This window comes from Apteryx mantelli, chromosome 37 (genome assembly GCF_036417845.1).
Source record: "Apteryx mantelli isolate bAptMan1 chromosome 37, bAptMan1.hap1, whole genome shotgun sequence".
Lineage (NCBI taxonomy): Eukaryota > Metazoa > Chordata > Aves > Apterygiformes > Apterygidae > Apteryx > Apteryx mantelli.
In genome coordinates, this window is record NC_090014.1 from 432,808 (window position 1) to 452,984 (window position 20,177).

The 20,177-nt window shown below is 69.9% G+C and overlaps 2 protein-coding genes and 1 long non-coding RNA gene across 3 annotated transcripts; 2 read left to right on the forward strand and 1 right to left on the reverse strand.

Annotated features, from left to right (window-relative positions):
• Nucleotides 1-370: 370 nt before the first annotated feature.
• On the forward strand, nt 371-13,191 carry VPS51 (VPS51 subunit of GARP complex). Its single transcript, XM_067314787.1, is given in 15 exon segments — nt 371-1,280; nt 1,282-1,317; nt 1,852-1,983; nt 2,468-2,614; nt 3,738-3,961; nt 4,730-4,971; nt 4,974-5,285; nt 5,288-5,494; nt 7,396-7,500; nt 7,503-7,621; nt 8,784-8,999; nt 10,043-10,164; nt 11,255-11,342; nt 12,928-13,002; nt 13,004-13,191. Coding segments are annotated over 15 exon segments (2,499 nt in total). The 5' UTR covers nt 371-992; the 3' UTR covers nt 13,190-13,191.
• A 1,319-nt stretch (nt 13,192-14,510) lies between these two features.
• LOC136995080 (uncharacterized) lies at nt 14,511-16,927 on the reverse strand. Its single transcript, XR_010886741.1, has 2 exons — nt 16,845-16,927; nt 14,511-14,804 (listed from the first exon to the last, which is right to left on the reverse strand). It is a non-coding gene; the product is annotated as an uncharacterized lncRNA (long non-coding RNA).
• A 267-nt stretch (nt 16,928-17,194) lies between these two features.
• Nucleotides 17,195-20,000, forward strand: ARL2 (ADP ribosylation factor like GTPase 2). The gene is given in 6 exon segments (XM_067314786.1): nt 17,195-17,301; nt 18,197-18,307; nt 18,414-18,576; nt 19,151-19,231; nt 19,809-19,878; nt 19,881-20,000. Coding segments are annotated over 6 exon segments (552 nt in total). The 5' UTR covers nt 17,195-17,236; the 3' UTR covers nt 19,943-20,000.
• The last annotated feature ends 177 nt before the right edge of the window (nt 20,001-20,177 follow it).

Here is a 20,177-nt window from a genome sequence, read left to right on the forward strand (position 1 = left end):
CAGGAGGCCGCGGACGAGGCGCAGCCGGGGCAGCCCGGGCCGCCGGCGCTGGCCGAGGCGCCGCACGTCGACGCCCAGGAGGCCGCCGTGAGCCGCCAGCAGCAGAGCAGCGAGGCGGCCGCCAGCGCCGCCCCCCCCGGGCGCCGCCCGGCCCCCAGCGCCCTCCGCCACCCCCCCCGCCACCGGCGGCAGCACCGGCGACGGGGGCGGTGACAGGGGGGGGCGACGACGGCGACGGGGGGGCGGCTGCGGGGCGGCCACCGAGCTCGGCGACGGGCCCGGGGGGGCGGCGGCTGGGTGACGCTCCGGGGTGGCCCCGAGGCTGTTGATGGGCGCCAGGGTGTCCCGAGGGGTGGCGGGTGACGTCTGGGTGACGTTCCGGGGTGGCCCCGAGGCTGTTGATGGGCACCAGGGTGTCACCAAGCCTGGGGGGGTGGTGTCTGGGTGACACTTTGGGGTGTCCCCAAGGCTGTTGATGGGCGCCAGGGTGTCCCCGAGGGTGGCAGTGACGTCTGGGTGACGCTCCAGGGTGGCCCCGAGGGTGGCGTCGTCGTCTGGGTGACGCTCCAGGGTGTCCCCGAGGCTGTTGATGGGCGCCGGGGTGTCCCCAAGGGTGGCAGTGACGTCTGGGTGACGCTCCAGGGTGGCCCCGAGGCTGTTGATGGGCGCCGGGGTGTCACTGTGCCTGGGGGGTGGCGTTTGGGTGACACCCTGGGGTGTCCCCGAGCCTGGAGGGACGCCAGGGCTGCGAGGGACGGGGGATCCGGGTGGCCGAGAAGGGCTCACGGCGAGGGCCCAGGCGTCCGGGAAAGGCTCACGGCGAGGGCCCAGGCGTCCGGGCGGGACCCAGCAGCAAGTCCCCGAGCCCCAGGGGCTTGTGGGAAGAGGGGCCCAGGCGTCCGAGCGCCCGCGGCCGTTGTGACGTCGCGGCCGTTCCGTCGCCGCCGCCGCCGCGGCGCTCGGCGGGCGCCATTTTCGCGCCGCCCGTTGCCATGGCGACGCGCGCCGCTTCCCGCCCGAGGCGGCGGGCGGAAGTGACGCGCGGGGAGGCGGTGGGGCCGGAAGCGGCGGGGCGGGGCCGGAAGCAGCTGTTGCAGCAGCAGCAGCGGCGGCGGGGGCGGCCATGGCGGAGGCGGCGGCGGCGGCCGGGGGCAGCCCCGAAGCCGGGGCCGAGGCCGATCCGGGGCCGAGCCGGGCCGGCGACGGCCCACGGGCTGCTCCAGCGCTACTACGGGCTGCCCGAGGCGGCGGGGGAGGCCCCGGACCCCGCCGACATTAACGGGGCCTCACTTCGACCCGGAAGTGTTCCTCACCAAGGTGACCTTTGACCCCCGGCGCCCCTAAGGCGACCCCCGCCCCACTCCCCCCCCCGATCCCTATGGGCCCCTATGGACCTCCATAGGGGCAGCGTTGGGGGGGGCCCGGGGGGCAGTTGGGGGCCCCGGGGGGGCAACTAGGGCCCCTGGGATGGTCGCTGGGGCATATTTAGGGGCTCAGGGGGGCGGTTGGAGGCCCGAGGGGGGGCAAATAGGGGTCCCGGGGGGCAGTTTTGGCCCTGTTTTGTCCCCCTAGCTGTGCAGCAGGTGCCCCCTGGGGCAGTTGGAGGTCCTGGAGGAGGTGTTAGGGGTGCTGGGGGGCAGTTAGGCCCTTTCAGGGGCAGTTGTGACCCCCTTTTTCCTCCCCATCTGCACAGTGAGTCCCCCCTGGGGCAGTTGGGGGTCCCGGGGGGGCAGTTGTGACCCCTCTTGCCCCCCCAGCTGCGCAGCGAGTGCCCCCTGGGGCAGTTGGGGGGCCCAGGGGGGGCAGTTGGGGCTTCGGGGGGGGGCAGTTGTGACCCGTTCTGCCCCCCAGCTGCGCAGCGAGTGCCCCCTGGGGCAGCTGCTGGCCCGCGAGGCCGAGCTGGTGCGGCAGATCCGGGCCCTCGACAGCGACATGCAGACGCTCGTCTACGAGAACTACAACAAGTTCATCTCCGCCACTGGTGCGGGTCCAGGTGTCCGGGGAGGGGGCCCAGGCGTCCGCGGGGGGGGGGCCCAGGCGTCCGGGGAGGGGGGCCCAGGTGTCCAGGGGGGGACCCAGGTGTCCGGGGAGGGGCCCAGGTGTCTGGGTGCTGGTTGCAGTACAGTGATGCTGGGGGGGCTCTGGGAGGGGCCCAGGCGTCCGGGGAGGGAGCCCAGGCATGGGGGGGAAGGTGGGCCCAGGTGTCTAGGGGGTCCGAAGCGTCCAGAGAACCCAGGAGGGGACCCCAGGCGTCCGGCTCAGGGGCCCAGGCATCCGGGAGAGGGACCCAGGTGTCTGGGGAGGGGGCCCAGGTGTCCGGAGAGGACCCAGGCATCCGGGGGGGACCCCAGGGAGGGACCCAGGCGTCCGGGGAGGACCGGGACACGCAGGTAGGTGTCGGGGTGGGGGCCCAGGCATCCGGGGGACCCAGGCGTCCGGGCCGCGCCCTTTCTCCCCCCCCCCCCAGACACCCATCCGGAAGATGAAGGCCGACTTCCGGCGCATGGAGGCCGAGATGGACGGCCTGGCCGCCAACATGGCCGCCATCACCGCCTCCAGCGCCCGCGTCAGCGCCGCGCTCCAGGACCGGCACCACCGCGGCGCCCAGCTCGCCGTGCGCTGGGGGGGGCCGGGGGGGGCAGATCTGAGGGGGTGGGGGGTCCTAGGGGGCAGATATGGGGGGTTGGGACAGATCTGAGGGGTTTGGAGGGATCCTGGGGGGGCAGATTTGGGGGGTTGGGGGCATTGGGGATACCTGGGGGGCAGATCTGGGGGGTTTGGGGTAGATCTAGGGAGTTGGGGGGTCCTGGGGGGGCAGATCTGGGGGTGTTGGGGCAGATCTGGGGGGCTGAGGGGGACCCTGGGGGGCAGATTTGGGGGGTTGGGGGTAGATCTAGGGAGTTGGGGGGTCCTGGGGGGGCAGATCTGGGGTGTTGGGGCAGATCTGGGGGGCTGAGGGGGACCCTGGGGGGCAGATTTGGGGAGTTGGGGTAGATTTGGGGGGGCTGAGGGGGACCCTGGGGGGCAGATTTGGGGGGTTGGGGTAGATCTGGGGGTTGGGGGGACCCTGGGGGGGCAGATTTGGGGGGTTGGGGTAGATCTGGGGGGTTGGGGGGACCCTGGGGGGCAGATTTGGGGGGTTGGGGCAAATCTGGGGGGATGGGGGGACCCTGGGGGGCAGATCTGGGGGGTTGGGGGCAGATTTTGGGGGTTGGAGGGGCCCTGGGGGAGGCAGATCTGGGGGGGGAGGTTCCAGTCCCTAGCCCTGCCCCTGTGCTCTGGCCACGCCCCTTTGCTCTGGCCCCACCCCTGCCCCCAACCCCGCCTCCTTTGCCCTGGCCACGCCCCCATCACTAGCCCCGCCCACTCCCTTGCCTGGGCTCCCCCTTTTGCCCTGGCCCTGCCCCACCCCCCTGCTCTGACCCCACCCCACTCCTGACCCCGCCCCATCAGCGGTGGCCCCGCCCCTCTGTTTTACCCTGCTCTGTGATCCCGCCCCCAAGCATGCTTCTGCCTTGGCCCCACCCACATCACCCACATTCTGACTCCACCCACCCCTGAGCCTGCCCCCACTCTGACTCCACCCCTGCCGTGGCTCCACCCACATTCTGGCTCTGCTCCTCTCCCAGCCACACTCTTGCTGTGACCCCAGTGGTGCCTTAGCCCTGCCCCATCTCTGACCCCGCCCCCCGGCCTGGCCCCGCCCCCCGGGCCTGGCCCCGCCCCTTCCCCCCGCAGGGGTGCACACGCTGCTGCGGAAGCTGCAGTTCCTGTTCGAGGTGCCGGGGCGGCTGCGGCGCTGGGCGGAGCCGGGGGGGGACGCGGGGCGGGCGGTGCGCTGCCACGCCCGCGCCCGGGCCGTGCTGCGCCAGTACCGCCACCTGCCCTCCTTCCGCGCCATCGAGGACGAGAGCCGCGCCATCATGGCCGCCCTGGCCCAGCGCCTGCGCGCCCGCCTCCGGTGCGTCCTGCCCCTGCCCGCGCCCGTCCCACCCCGGGGGCGTTCACCCTGGGGGCTACTGACCGCCGCCCCGGGAAGCTTGCTCGCTGGGGGGTGTTCACTCTGGGGACTACTGACAACCGCCCCGGGTCAGCTTGCTCGCTTGGGGGGTGTTCACTCTGGGGACTACTGACAACTGCCCCAGGAACCTTGCTCGCTGGGGTGGTGTTCACTTTGGGGGCTACTGACCACCGCCCTGAGAAGCTTGCTCACTGGGGGGTGTTCACTCTGGGGACTACTGACAACCACCCCGGAAGCTTGTTCACTGGGGGGGGCGTTCACTCCAGGGCCTACTGACGACTGCCCGGGAAGCTTGCTCGCTGAGAGGCATTCGCTCTGGGGACTACTGATAACCCCTTAAAACCCTTTTTTTGGGGATGTTTACCCTAGGGCTTACTAACGACCATCCCAAAAACTTTGTTTCCTGAAGATGTTCGTTCTGGAACCTACTAATAGCATTTATAGTATTATGTTACTATTTATTAAAATATTATTTAGTAGAGCATTATTAATTAACGAGTTTACTGATAAGTTTTGCAATATTATGGTTTTTGCAGTACCTTAGTAGCATTGTTAACTCTGAAATCTACTGCTTTTTATTTTTTATAATGATTGTTGGCACTGAAACCTGATAGCCGACTTTACTAATTCCAGGTTTTTTGCGTGTTATCTTTGTTAATCTGAAACCTAGTGGTGTCCGTTTTATGGTTCATCTCGCTTCTCCCCCAGGGACGGCGCCTCCGACCCCAAGGAGCTGGCCGAGTGCGTGGAGCTGCTGCTGCAGCTGGAGGAGCCGCCCGAGGAGCTGTGCGAGGAGTTCCTGGCGCACGCCGGCGCCCGCCTCGAGGCCGAGCTGGCCGCGCTGGCCGCCGAGCTGCCGCCGGACGATGCCGATGACGCCGCCGCCGCGCCGCCGCCCGCCTCCGACATCCTCGACTTCGTCGACCGCGGCTGCTCCGCCTTCGTGGGCAACTGTGCCTGCTGGTGACCTCGTACCGGGCGCTGTTCGAGGGGCGCGCGGGGGCGGCGGGCGCCCGCGGCCGCCTGGAAGCCTTCGCCGCCGCCCTGGCCGCCCGCTACTTCGCCCTGGTGGAGCGGCGCCTGGCGCTGGAGCGCGGCCTGGGCGACAACTCGCTGCTGGTGCGGGCGCTCGACCGCTTCCACCGCCGCCTCCGCCCGCTGCTCGACTGCTGCCGCGAGGCGACGCGGGCGACGGCGGCGGCGGCGGCAACGCCGGGCGACGCCTTGGTGGCGCGGGCGGCGCGGCAGCGCGTCGGCCGCTACCTGGGCGCCTGCAGAGCTTCTTCCTGGGCTGCCTGGGCGACGTGCGGCAGGCGCTGGCCGCCCCCCGCGGCCCCGGCAAGGAGGCGCCGCCGCTGCCCGACCTCCTGGCCGCGCTGGCCGCCTCCGCCCTGGCGCAGCTCAAGGCCGTGCTCGCCTACGTGCAGCTCTTCACCGCCAAGGACGTCGCCTTCGCCAGCCTGCCCTACTTCAAGGGTGCGCCGGCGGGGGGCGGGGGGGGGGGGCCTGGGGTGGGTTCGGGGGCCCGGGATGGGTTTTGGGGTCCCTGGGGTGGTTTTGGGGGTCCCTGGGGTGGGTTTGGGGGTTCCCAGGGTGGTTTTGGGAGTCCTTGGAGCGGATTTGGGATCCCAGGGTGGATTTGGGGATCCCGGGGTGGATTTGGGGTTTGCTGGGGTGGGTTGGTTTGGGGGTCCTGGGGCGGTTTGGGGTCTCTAGGTGGGTTTGGAGGTCCCTGTGGTGGTTTGGGGGTGGCAGCGGTGGTTTGGGGGGTCCCTGGGGTGGGTTTGGGGTCTCTGGGGTAGTTTGGGGGTGGCACAGGTGGTTTTGGGAATCCCTGGGGTGGTTTGGGGGGTTCTCAGGGTGGGTTTGGGGGGATTTCTGGGGTGGTTTTGGGGGTCCCTCGGGTGGGTTTGGGGTTCCTGGGGTGGGTTTGGGGGGTCTCTGGGGCAGTTTGGGGGTGGCAGGGGTGGTTTGGGGGTCCCTGGGGTGGTTTGGGGGGTTCTCAGGGTGGTTTTGGGGGTCCCTGGGGTGGTTTGGGGGGTTCTCAGGGTGGTTTTGGGGGTCCCTGGGGTGGTTTGGGGATCCCTGGGGTGGGTTTGGGGGTGGCAGGGGTGGTTTTGGGAATCCTTGGGGTGGTTTGGGGGGGTTCTCAGGGTGGGTTTGGGGGATTTCTGGGGTGTTTTGGGGGTCTCTCGGGTGGGTTTGGGGTTCCTGGGGTGGGTTTGGGGGGTCTCTGGGCAGTTTGGGGTGGCAGGGGTGGTTTTGGGGGTCCCTGGGCAGTTTGGGGGTGGCAGGGGTGGTTTTGGGGGTCCCTGGGGTGGGTTTGGGGTTCCAGGGTGGATTTGGAGGGTCTCTGGGGCAGTTTGGGGGTGGCAGGGGTGGTTTTGGGGATCTTTGGGGTGGGTTTGGGGTTCCCGGGGTGGTTTTGGGGGTCCCTGGGGTGGTTTGGGGGATCTCTGGGAGGTTTGGGGGGTCCCTGGGGCGGTTTGGGGTGGCAGGGGGCAGTTTGGGAGTGGCAGGGGGCGGTTTGGGGGGTCCCTGGGGCAGTTTGTGGGGGGCAGGGATGGTTTGGGGGTCCCCAGAGTGGTTTTGGGGTCCCAGGGCAGTTTGATGGGTCTCCGGGGTGCTTAAGGGTCCCTGGGGCAGTTTGTGGGTGGCAGGGGGTGGTTTGGGGGGGGCCCTGGGGTGGTTTGGGGTCCCTGGGGTAGTTCAGGTTTTCTGGGGCAGTTTGGGGGTCCCTGGGGCAGTTTGGGGGTAGCATGGGGCAGTTTGGGGTCCCCAGGGCAGCTTGAGGGGTCTCTGGGGGCAGTTTGGGGGATCTCCAGGGTGGTTTGGGGTGTTTCTGGGGCAGTTTTGGGGGTCCTCAGGTTTGTTTGGAGGGTCCCTGGGGTACTTTGGGGTCCCCGGGGGCAGTTTGGGGTCTTGATGCCCGTAGGCGTTTTTGGGGGCACAGAAGACGTTTTTGGCGTTCTTGATGCCGCATTTTGGCCATTCCCGACCGTTTTCAGGGCCAAACGTGCCGTTTTTGGCGCAAGAGGAGTTCTGCGTGGCAGCAGTGCACAAGGAGGGACATCGGTGTCTATAGGGGCACGTTGATGCCATAACCATTTTTTGGGGCGCAGGAGCCGTTCCCGGGGCTCCCGAGGCCGCGTTTCGGGCGTCCCCGGCCGTTTTTCGGGGCCAAACCTCCGTTTTTGGCGCAGGGGGAGTTCTGCGTGGTGGCGGTGCTGCGAGGGGGACATCAGTGTCTATAAGGGGGATGTTGATGCCCGTGGGTGGTTTTTGGGCGCAGGAGCCGTTCCCGGGGCTCCCGAGGCCGCGTTTCGGGCGTCCCCGGCCCGTTTTTCGGGGCCAAACGTGCCGTTTTTTGGCGCAGGGGGAGTTCTGCGTGGCGGCGGTGCGCGAGGGGCTGGTGGTGGCCTTCGTGCGCTGGCTGTGCCGCACGGCGCGCGGCTTCTGCGAGGGCCCGGCCGAGCGGGGGCCCCGGCGGCGCCGCCCGCCCTGCTGCTGCTCCTCGCCCGCCTCTGCCTCGACTACGAGGCCGCCACCATCAGCTACATCCTCACCCTCACCGACGAGCAGTTCCCCCCCCAGGTGAGCCCCTTCGCCGCCTCTCCCCGTCCCGTCCCCCCAAAAATGTCCCCGAGTGTCCCCAAATCCCCCCCCCGTGCTTCTCCGCGGCTCTGGGTCTGCTCCAGATGCGGTCGTGGGTGCAGGGACGCGAGGATCTTCTCTTGCGGCCCAAAATGTCCCCGTGAGGGCCCAAAATGTCCCCATGAGGGCCCAAGATGTCCCCCAGGACCCTAAGATGTCCCTGGGGTCCCAAGTGTCCCCAAGGTACCCCCAAACATCCCCAAATCCCCCCCGTGCTCCTCTGCGGCTCCGGGTGCACTCGGGACGTGGTGGTGGGTGCAGGGGCGCGGGGATCTTCTCTTGCGTCCCCAAAATGTCCCCGTGAGGCCCCAAAATGTCCCTATGAGGACCCAAGATGTCCCCCAGGACCCTGAGATGTCCCTGGGATCCCCAAGATACCCCAAATGTCCCCCGGTTCTCACACATAGCTCTGTGGCCTTGGGTGCCCCCAGGACATGGTGCTGGGGACAAGGGTGGGTGCAGAGGCGTGAGGAGCCTCCCTGTGACCCCAAAATGTTCCCAAGGGAAGCCAGAATGTCCCCAGGAACCCCCTGAGATGTCTTTAGACTCCTCCGGTGTTCCATAAGAACCTGAATTGTCCCCAAAGGGTCTTCGATGTCCCCAAGTTGTCCCATGTGCTGCTCCTGGTTGTTGTGGTTGCCATGGCCCAGGAGAGCCCCGTACGTCCCCGAAGCGTCCCCAAGGGGCCCCCGAAATATCCCCAAGGGGACCCAGAACGTCCCCAGGGACCCCCCAAGATGTCCTCAGACTCTTCTAGTGTCCCATAAGAGCCTGAATTGTCCCAAGGGGTCTTCAGTGTCCCCAAGTTGTCCCATGTGCTGCTCCTGGTTGTTGTGGCGCCAAGACCAGGAGAGCCCCGTATGTCCCTGAAATGTCCCCAAGGGGACCCAGAATGTTCCCCCGGGACCCCCCAAGATGTCCCCAGACTCCCCAGTGTCCCATAAGAGCCTGAATTGTCCCCAAGGGGTCTTCGGTGTCCCCATGTCGTCCCATGTGCTGCTCGTGGTTCTTGTGGGCGCCAAGGCCCAGGAGAGCCCCGTATGTCCCCGAAACGTCCCCGAGGCGGTCGAGACGTCCCTGAGGGCCACCTCCCGCCCGCAGGACGGGGGGACGCCGGGGGACGCCGGGGACGGCGCTGTGCGCCGAGGCCCGCGAGGCGGCCCAGCGCCTCCTCGACCACTACGTGAAGGTGCAGGGCGCCGCCGTGGCCCAGATGCTGCGCAAGAGCGTGGAGACGCGCGACTGGCTCGGCACCGTGGAGCCCCGCAACGTCCGCGCCGTCATGAAGCGGGTGGTCGAGGACACCACCGCCATCGACCTCCAGGTCCGGGGGGGTCTGCGGGGTCTAGGGGGGCTCCCTGGGGTGTTTAGGGGGTCCTGGGGGAGCCCAGACGTCCCCATGGGAGTCTTGGGGGTCTTCAAAAGGTTCTTGGGCATTTAGGGGGTTCTTGGGGTCCCTGAGGGGTCCTGGGGGAGCCCAGACGTCCCCATGGGAGTCTTGGGGGTCTCCAAAGGGTTCCTGGGGCATTTAAGGGGGTTCTTGGGGGTCCCTGAGGGGTCCTGGGGAGCCCAGACGTCCCCATGGGAGTCTTGGGGGTCTTCAAAGGGTTCTTGGGCATTTGGGGGGTTCTTGGGGGTCCCTGAGGGGTCCTGGGGAGCCCAGACGTCCCCATGGGAGTCTTGGGGGTCTCCAAGGGGTCCCTGGGGGACTTTGGGGGTCCCTAGAGGGTCCCTGGAGCGTTTAGGGGTTCCTGGGGGTCCCTGAGGGGTCCTGGGGAGCCTAGATGTCCCTGGGGGGAGCCCCTGGGGTTTGGGGGGGCTTGGGGGGGGGTCCCGGTTGTTTCTGGGGGTGCCAAGGGGGTTTTGGGGGTGCCTGGGGGTTTGGGGGGGTCCCAATCGTTTCTGGGCCGCTGGGGGGTTTGGGGGGTCCGATTGTTTCTGGGGGGGGTTGGGGCAGTTCTGGGGGTTTTGGGGGTTTTGGGGGGGTCCCGGTTGTTTCTGGGGGTGCCAAGGGGTTTTGGGTGCCCGGGGGGGTTGGGGAGGTCCCGGTTGTTTCTGGGGGCGCCGAGGGGGTTTTGGGGGGTTCTGGGGGATTTGGGGGTGTCCCGTTTTTTTCTGGGGGTGCCAGGAGGGTTTTGGGGGGGTTCTGGGGGTTTTGGGGGGGTCCCGGTTGTTTGTGGGGCGCCGGGGGGTTTTGGGGGGTTCTGGGGGATTTGGGGGTCCTGGTTGTTTCTGGGGGCGCCGGGGGGGTTTGGGGGGGTTCTGGGGGGTTTGGGGCTCCCGGTTGTTTGTGGGGCGCCGGGGGGTTCTGGGGGGGCGCGGGGCGCTTTCGGGGCGCTGACGGCCGGGGGGGGGGGGCCCCCGCAGGTGGGGCAGCTCTTCGAGGAGGGGGTGCGGCGGGCGCAGAGCAGCGACTCCAGCCGGCGCGCCTTCTCCGTGTACAGCAGCTCGCGGGCGCCGGGCCGCTACGCGCCCAGCTACACGCCAAGGTCAGGCGTGTCGTCGGCACACGCGTGTCATCGGCACGCGTCGCGCCCCGCGTCGCCCCCCGTCACCCCCCGTTAGCGTCTGTCCCCCCACCGTGCCCAGGCCGGTTCCGTGTCGGTTCCGTGTTGGTTCCGTGTTGGCCCGTGTCGGTTCCGTGTCGGTTCCGTGTCCCCCCTCGCCATCCCCCGGCTCTGTCCCTATCTCAGGCAGGCGGTGCTGGGGCGTCCCTCTTGCTTGTCCCGTGTCCCCAACTGTCCCCCTGTCCCCATGACCGTCCCTGTGTCCCTCAACTGTCCCTACCTTCTGTCCCCATGTCCCCAACCGTCCCCCCATCCCGTGATCATCCCTGTGTCCCCACTGTCTCCCCGATCCTCCCTCTGTCCCCATCTGTCCCCATGTTCCCAACCATCCACCAGTCCCCATGTCCCCCGATCGTCCCCATGTCCCCTGAATGTCCCCATGTCCCTGTATCCCTCTTGTCTGTCCCTATGTCCCCTCTGTGTCCCTGACTGTGCCTGTGCCCCCCCAACCGTCCCCCCGTCCCGTGATCGTCCCCATGTCCCCAACTGTCCCCCTGATCGTCCCTGTGTCCCCAACTGTACCCATCTGTCCCCATGTCCCCAACCATCCCACCAGTCCCCATGTCCCCCGATCGTCCCCATGTCCCTGAATGTCCCCATGTCCCTGTATCCCTCCTGACTGTCCCCGTGTCCCCTCTGTGTCCCTGACTGTGCCCGTGTCCCCCCAACCGTCCCCTCTGTGTCCCCACCACCATCCCTGTGTCCCCTGACCATTCCCATGTCCCCTGTGTCCCCTTAACTGCTTCTGACCATCCTCGTGTCCCCACGTCCCTGTGTCCTGTCCTGCATCCCCACCCATCCCTGTGTCCCCCTGCCCGTCCCCGTGTCCCCGCAACCGTCCCGTGTCCCTTGCGTCCTCCCAACCGTCTCTGCGTCCTTCTGACCATCCCCGTGTCCCCGCGCCGGTGCCCGTGTCCCCTTGCGCGCCCCCCCCCCCCCGCCCGTCCCCTGCGTGTCCCGCGTCCCCCGCGCAGGGGTCCCCGCGTCCCCTGACGTCCCCAACCGTCCCCAGCGCCCCCATGGACACCCACCTGCTCAGCAACATCCAGAAGCTCTTCTCGGAGCGCGTCGACATCTTCAGCCCCGTCGAGTTCAACAAGGTGAGGCGTCCCCGCGCGTCCCCAGCCGTCCCCAGCCGTCCCCAAGGGTCCCTGAGCGTCCCCAACCGTTCCCGTGCATCCCCAACCGTCCTTGAGGGTCCCCAACCGTCCCTGCGCGTCCCCGGGCCCTGCTGCCACCAGGGGGACGGAAGGGTGACGGCTGGGACCAGGGCGTCCCCGATGTCCCCAGGTCTCTGCGGGGACGGGGGTCCTGGGGGCTGGGGGCCAGGACCGGGATGTCCCCATCCCCTTGCGCCCCATGTCCCCAATGTCCCCAGGGGCTGATAGCCAGGACTGGGGTGTCCCTGTTCCCTCGTGCCAAGTGTCCCTAAGGTCCCCAACGTCCCCTGGGGCTGATAGCCGGGACCGGGGCATCCCCATCCCCTCGCACCCCGTGTCCCCAATGTCCCCCGGGGCCGATAGCTGGGACCGGGGTGTCCCCAATATCCCCAACATCCTCTGGGGCTGATAGTTGGGACCAGAGTGTCCCCGTGTCCCCGACGTCCCAGGGACCAATAACCAGGACTGGGGCGTCCCCATGTCCTCAGTGTCCCCAACATCCCTTGGGGCCGATAGCTGGGACCAGAGTGTCCCTGTGTCCCCGATGTCCCCTGGGGCCGATAGCCGGGACCAGGGTGTCCCCGTCCCCTTGTGCCCCGTGTCCCCGATGTCCCCAGGGACTGAGCCAGGACCAGGGCGTCCCCGTGTCCCCCCTGTCCCCAACATCCCTCGGGGCCAATAGCTGGGACTGGGGCGTCCCATGTCCCCAATGTCCTCAACATCCCCAGGGACTGATAGCCAGGACGGGAGCATCCCTGTCCCCTCGTGTCCCTGATGTCCCCAGGGACTGATAGCCAGGACCAGGGTGTCCTCGTCCCCTTGTGCCTTGTGTCCCTGACGTCCCCTGGGGCCAATAGCCAGGACCAGAGTGTCCCCGTGTCCCCGACGTCCCCAGGGACCGATAGCCAGGACCAGGGTGTCCCCATGTCCCCAGTGTCCCCAACATCCCCTGGGGCTGATAGCCGGGACCAGGGTGTCCCCAATATCCCCAACATCCCCTGGGGCCAACAGCCAGGACCGGGGTGTCCCCATGTCCCCAGTGTCCCCAACATCCCCTGGGGCCGATAGCCAGGACTGGAGCGTCCCTGTCCCCTCGTGCCTTGTGTCCCTGACGTCCCCTGGGCCGATAGCTGGGACCGGGGTGTCCCCATGTCCCCAGTGTCCCCAACATCCCCTGGGTCCAATAGCTGGGACCGGGGTGTCCCCGTGTCCCTGACATCCCCTGGAACTGATAGCCAGGACCGGAGTGTCCCTGTCCCCTCGTGTCCCTGACGTCCCCTGGGGCCCGATAGCCGGGACCGGGGCGTCCCCATGTCCCCAATGTCCCCAACATCCCCTGGGGTCAATAGCCGGGACCAGGGCGTCCTCGTCCCCCTTGTGCCTTGTGTCCCTGATGTCTCCTGCGGCCAATAGCCAGGACCAGGGCGTCCCCGTGTCCCCAATGTCCCCAGGGGCCGATAGCCGGGCCCGGGGCGTCCCCAATGTCCCCTCGCGCCCCGCGCCCCTGACGCCGCGCGCACCGCAGGTGTCGGTGCTGACGGGCATCATCAAGATCAGCCTGAAGACGCTGCTGGAGTGCGTGCGGCTGCGGACGCTGGGTCCGCTTCGGCCTGCAGCAGGTGCAGGTGGACGCCCACTACCTGCAGCTCTACCTGTGGCGCTTCGCCGCCGACGAGGCGCTCGTGCAGGGGCTGCTCGACGAGATCGTGGCGAGCGCCGGGCACCGCTGCCTCGACCCGGCGCCCATGGAGCGCAGCGTGGTGGAGCTGCTCTGCGAGAGAGGGTAGGACACAGCCACGCACACGCTAAGGACGCGGGACGCGCACACGGGATCGGGGCCGGGCACCGCTGCCTCGACCCGGCGCCCATGGAGCGCAGCGTGGTGGAGCTGCTCTGCGAGCGGGGCTAGGACACGCCACGCACACGCCAAGGACACGGGATGGGGGCCGGGCACCGCTGCCTCGACCCGGCGCCCATGGAGCGCAGCGTGGTGAGCTGCTCTGCGAGAGGGGGTAGGACACGCCAAGGACACGCCAAGGACACGGGACGCGCACGCGGGATCGGGGCCGGCACCGCTGCCTCGACCCGGCGCCCATGGAGCGCAGCGTGGTGGAGCTGCTCTGCGAGAGAGGCTAGGACACGCCAAGGACACGCCAAGGACGCGGGACGCGCACGCGGGATCGGGGCCGGGCACCGCTGCCTCGACCCGGCGCCCATGGAGCGCAGCGTGGTGGAGCTGCTCTGCGAGAGGGGCTAGGACACGCCACGCACACGCAAGGACACGGGACGCACGCGGGATGGGGGCCGGGCACCGCTGCCTCGACCCGGCGCCCATGGAGCGCAGCGTCGTGGAGCTGCTCTGCGAGCGGGGCTAGGACACGCCAAGGACACGCCAAGGACACGCTACACACATGCCATGCATGGATGACGCTATGGGCAGCAGGGATACGGCACTTGCAGCGACATGTGTTGACACACGTGTGCCCCGTGGTGGGATCGCGTGTGGGAGGCGGACGTGGGACCCAGCTCCCTGCACACGTTGTGTTAGACTGTGCTTCGTGTGTCCCCCGTGTTCAGCACCTGTTCCCGTGTCCCGGCACATGCGTGTCCCCCCCGTGTTTGGTGCTTCATCCCATGTCCCGGCACACGCATGTCAGCCTGGCCGTGCCCGTATCGCCCCGTGCTCAGCACCTGGTCCCGTGTCCCAGCACACGTGTCAGGCCACGTCCCATGTCCTGGCACACGTGTCAGCCTGTGTCCCATGTCCTGGCACACGCGTGTCAACCTCTGCCCCACCTCTCCCACGTTCGGGGCCGTGTCCCGGCACACGTGTGTCAGCCCCCACCCTGCGTGTCCCGAGCCGGGTCCCGTGTCCCAGCACACGCGTGTCCCGTGTCCCCGGGGAGGGCTGCACACACGTGTCCCGCAACGGGGGGGGGAGGGGGTGTCCTGTGTCACTGCGTCACCCGCGTCACGGATGGAAACAATAAACACACGTGAGCTGCTGCCAGCGTCACCGCTTTGTGCCCGGACGCCTGGGCCCCGGTGGGGGGGGGAGGGGGGCGCCCGGACGCCTGGGCCCCCCCCAACAAAGCCTCTGCGAGCGACTTGGTGCAGCGTCGTTTAATGGCAGTTGAGAGCAGCCTGGGAAGGGCCCAGGCGTCCGGGGAGGGACCCGGGCATCCAGGAGGACCAAGACATCCAGGAGGGGCCCAGGCGTCCTGGAAGGGCCCAGGCGTCCGGGAGGGGCCCAGGTGTCCAGGGGGATCCAGGCATCCGGGTGGGGCCCAGGCGTCCGGTCAGTAGCGGCCGAGGCGACACATGTCGCAGCGGCAGGCGGGCGGCGGCGAAGACGGCGACGTCCTCGTGGCGGCCGCCCGGGCACTCGAGCCGCACGCGCACCTGGGGGGGGGGGGAGGGAGGGAGGGAGGGCATGAGGGGCTTGCACACGCGTGTGCGACGCACGGGGGCCGCCCCGGCTCCACGCACGACGGCCCCCCTCCCTCACACGACGGCCCTGAGCCCCCCCCCAGCCCTTTGCACAAGGACCCCTCCCTCCCTAACCCTTTGCACAAGGCCCCTGTTGCACGAGGATCCCTTGCACGAGGGCTCCTCGCACGCCCGGGTCCTCGCTCCCCAGCCCTTCGCACGAGCACCTGATCGCGTGAGAACCCTTTGCACGAGGCCCCCTCGCTCCCCAGCCCTTTGCACGAGGATCCCTTGCACGAGGCCCCCGTTGCACGAGGCCCCTTTGCACAAGAACCCCATCACATGAGAACCCCGTTGCACAAGGATCCCTCGCATGAGGCCTCATTGCACAAGGACCCTGTTGCACGAGGCCTCATTGCACGAAGCCCCCCCCCACAACAAGGATCCCTTGCACGAGGCCCCCATTGCACGAAGCCCCTTTGCACGAGGACCCCGTTGCACGAGGATCCCTCGCACGAGGACCCCATTGCACAAAGCCCCCTCACACGAAGCCCCTGTCGCACGAGGCCCCCATTGCACGAGAACCCCGTTGCACGAGGACCCTGTTGCACGAAGCCCCGTCACATGAAGCCCGCGTCGCAAGAGGCCCCCGTTGCACGAGAACCCCTCGCACGAGGCCTCATTGCACGAAGCCCCCATTGCACGAGGCCCCCGTTGCACGAAGCCCCCTCGCACGAGGCCTCATTGCACGAAGCCCCCGTTGCACGAGGCCCCCGTTGCACGAAGCCCCCTCGCACGAGGCCTCATTGCACGAAGCCCCCATTGCACGAGGACCCCGTTGCACGAGGCCCCCGTCGCCCCCGGCCCCCGCAGCCCCCCCCCGAACCCCCGTCGCGGCTCGGTGCTCGGCGGCGGCGGGCGGCACCTTGGCGGCGCGGGCGACGGTGCAGCAGCGGGCGACGGAGGTGAGGTTGTGGCGGAGCGCTGGCCGCCCGCACCGCCGCCCGCGCCGGGAAGGCGCCCGACTCGCAGCGCCCGGCGCAGCCCCGCGCCGCCGCCCGGCACCGCCGGCCCCGCCCAGCCCCGCCCCTGCCGCCAGCGTCACCGCGCGGCTCCGGGGGGGGCGGGGCCAAGGGGGGGCGGGGCCTCTTGCGGGATTGGGGGGGGTGAGGGGGCACCCGGACACCGGGGCCCTTTGGGGATGGGGGTGGGGGCACCCGGACGCCGGGGCCCCTTTTGGGGGGGGATGGGGGTGGGGGGTGGGGACACCCGGACGCCTGGGCCCCTTGGAGTGAGGGGGGGGAATGGGGGGGGGGAGGGGATATCCGGACACCTGGGCCCCTTGGGGGGGGGGAATGGGGTGCCCGAACGCCGGGGACCCTTTGGGGGGGGTTGGGATGGGGGGGGGGGATGGGATACCCGGACGCCTGGGCCCTTTGGGGATGGGGGGGAGAGGGGATACCCCGACACCTGGGACACTTGGGGGGGGGGGAAGGGGGTGCCCGGGACGCCGGGGCCCCTTTGGGGGGGGATGGGGGGGGCGAAGGGACACCCAGACGCCTGGGCCCCTTGGAGTGGGGGGGGGGGGGATGGGAGGGGAGAGGAGAGGGGATACCCGGACACCTGGGCCCCTTGGGGGGGGGGATGGGGGGCGCCCGGACGCCTGGGCCCCTTGGGGATGGGGGGGGGGGGGGATGGGTATGCCCGGACGCCGGGGCCCCTTGGGAGTGGGGGGGGAGATGGGGACACCCGGACGCTGGGGCCCCTTGGGATGGGGGGGGATTGGGGGGGGGAGGGGATACCCGGACGCCTGGGCCCTTGGGAGGGGGAGGGGCAGGACACCTGGGTCCCCTGGGGGGGGGCGAAGGGGGCACGAGGACCCTGTGAGGGGGAGGGGGGGCCCGGACTCCTGGGACCGTGACCGGGGGGGGGGGGCAAGGGGGGGGGGGCTCCCGGCCGCCTGGGTCCCTTGGGGGGGGAGGGGCTCCGGACGCCTGGGCCCCGGCTCCTTACAGCGCAGGCGGCAGCCGGGCGCGGAGGCTGCGGGCAGGGCCGGGGGCAGCAGCAGCGCCAGGAGGAGCCCGAGGCGGCCATGACGGGGGGGGGGGGGGGGCGGAGCCGGACGCCTGGGTCCCCCGCAGAGGGGGGGAGGAGGGACCCAGGCGTCCGACCCCACCACAAAAAAACCCGCCTGGCCCTTTAAATCCCACCGGCGCACCGCGGCGCCGCCCTCCGCCGCCAGAGGGCGCGGGCGGAAGCGAAGCGAAGGGCCCGTCTAGCCGCTCCCGCTCGATGGTGCGGGGAGGCGGGTCCCGCCGGCGGCGCGGCCAATGGGAGGCGGGCGGGGCGGCGGCGCGGCCAATGGGCGGGGGCGGCGGCGGCGCGGCGGGCGCGCGGCGGCGGCCATGGGGCTCCTCACCATCCTCAAGAAGATGCGGCGGAAGGAGCGCGAGCTGCGGCTGCTCATGCTGTAACGGCCCGCGCGGGGGGAGGCGGGGCCAGGCGCGCGGGGGCGGGGCTTGGCGGCGGCGGCGACCGTTGGGACGGACCAAGCGGCGCGGGGCGGGGGGGGGTGGGAGGTACCAAGTGTGGGGGGGCGGGGCCTACCCGAGGCGTGAGCTATCCGGGGCGTGGTCTAGCGAAGGGGCGTGGCCTAGGCGGGGCGCGTCGTACCACGTCTGTGGTGGGGGGAGGTGGGTTGTGACAGGGGATGGGTCCTACCAAGTGTCCGCGGGGGGGGGGCTATAGCTACTGGGGGGGGGGTTGTACCACGTGCCGGGGGGGGGGGAAGGTGGGTCGTAGCAAGTATCTGCGGGGGAGATGGATGGTACCGAGTGTTGGGGGGGGGGGACATGGGTCATACCAAGTGTCTGGGGGGGGGATCAGACCAGGGTGGGTCGTACCAAGTGTGTGGGGGGGGTGTGTGCACTGGGTGGGTCATACTAAGAGTCCGGGGAGGGCGGGTTGTACCAAGGGTCGGCGGGGGGGACATGGGCGATGCCGAGTGTGTTGGGGGGGGGGAGATGGGTCAGACCAAGTGTCTGGGGGGGCGGGGAGATGGGTGATGCAAGTGTCTGGGGGGGGGGAGATGGGTCAAACCAAGTGTCTGGAGGGGGGAAATGGGTTGGTACCAAATTAAAGTGTCTGGGGGGGGAGATGGGTCATACCAAGTGTCTGGAGAGGGGGAGATGGGTCATACCAAGTGTTGGGGGGGGAGATGGGTCAGACCAAGTGTCTGGAGGGGGGAGATGGGTCAGACCAAGTGTCTGAGGGGGGGAGGTGGGTCGTACCAAGCGCATGTGCGCAGTGGGGGGGAGGGGAGATTCACCCCCCCAATCCCTCCCCCCCCCCCCCCCCGGCGGCAGCGGCCTGGACAACGCGGGCAAGACGACGATCCTGAAGAAGTTCAACGGGGAGGACGTGGCCACCATCTCGCCCACGCTGGGCTTCAACATCAAGACGCTGGAGCACCGCGGGTGAGCCGGGGCCGCCCGGCCGGCCGGAGGGGCGGACGCGGGGGCGGGCGGGGGACGGACGGACGGACGGACAGACGCGTGGGGACCCACCCTGGCGCTGCGGCAGGTTCAAGCTGAACGTGTGGGACGTGGGCGGCCAGAGCTCGCTGCGCTCCTACTGGCGCAACTACTTCGAGAGCACCGACGGGCTGGTCTGGGTGGTCGACAGCGGCGACCGGCAGCGGCTGCGGCTCTGCGCCCGCGAGCTGCGGGGGCTCCTGCGCGAGGAGGTGACGCCGCCGGCGCCGGGGGCACGACGGGCGCGGGGCGCGGGGCGGGGACGGGGGCACGCGGGGGGGTCCAGGGACATGGGGGGACACGGGACATGGGGGGATCCAGGGGACACAGGGGGACATGGGGGACCGTGGAGGGGACAGGGGGGACATGGGGGGACATGGGGGGACATGGAGGACCATGGAGGGGACAAGGGGGACCCAGGGGACCCAGGGGGACATGGGGGACCAGGGAAGGGACAGTCGGGACAGGGGACATGGGGGGACACAGGGGACATGGGGGGACATGGGGGGACACAGGACACGGGGGGAAATGGGGGACCAAGGAGGGGACAGTGGGGACAGGGGGGATGCAGGGGGGACACGGGGGGACATGGGGGACCATGGAGGGGACAGGGGGGACCCAGGGGACATGGGGGGACACGGGACACGGGGGGACATGGGGGACTGTAGAGGGGGACAGTGTGGACGGGGCACATGGGGGGACCCAGGGGACGCAGGGGGGACACGGGGGTGGCAGCCGTCCTCCCCCCCCCCCCCCCGTGGGGCTCAGCCCAGCTTCCTCCCGCAGCGCCTGGCCGGCGCCACCCTCCTCATCTTCGCCAACAAGCAGGACCTGCCGGGGGCCCTGTCGGCCACCGCCATCCGCGAGGTGCGCTCGAGACGCCGGGGCCCCTTCCCCGGCCACCTGGGTCCCCCCGGCCACCTGGGTCCCTCCCGGCCACCTGGGTCCTTCCCGGACACCTGGGTCCTTCCCGGATACCTGGGCCCCTCCCGGACACCTGGGCCCCACTCGGATGCCTGGGTCCTTCCTGACGCCTGGGTCTCTCCCAGACACCTCAGTCCCCCCCGACACCCTGGGTCCTTCCCGGATACCTGGGTCCTTCCGGATACCTGGTCCCTCCCAGACACCTGGGTCCCTTCCCCAGACACCTGGGTCCCTACTGGACCTGCCTGGGTCCCCCCCGGACACCTGGGTCCTTCCCAGACACCTGGGTCCTTCCCGGACGCTGGGCCCCTTGGGGGGGTGGGGGGGTCATGGGGGGACCTGGGACCAGCCCGGACGCCTGGGTCCCTGCTGGAAAAGCTTCACAGGAGCAACCCGGACGCCTGGGTCCCTGGCGGGGGGGGAGGTGAGAGAACAGCGCCAACCCCCCCCGGACACCTGGGTCCCTTGGGGGGGGGGGGCTGTGGGGCAGCCCGGACGCCTGGGCCCCTGTCGCCCGCAGGCCCTGGACCTCGACGGCATCCAGAGCCACCACTGGTGCATCCAGGCCTGCAGCGCCTTCACGGGCCAGAACTGCTGGCCGGCATCGACTGGCTGCTCGACGACATCTCCAGCCGCGTCTTCACCGCCGACTGAGCCGCCCCCTGCCCCCGCCCGGACGCCTGGGCCCCCGCCGAGGTGGGGGTGGGTGGGGAGGGGGGCGGCTCCTCCCCGCAGGCCCTTTTTGGGGGCGAATAAACCTGGGGGGGCTGCAGGCTTCCCCCTTCCCTCCCCCCCGCACGGATGTGGCCCTTCTTGTGCCTCCTCCCCAACCTCAGCTCCGTGGGGGGGGGTCCTGGACCCGGAAATGATCCTGGGACCCCCGAAATAA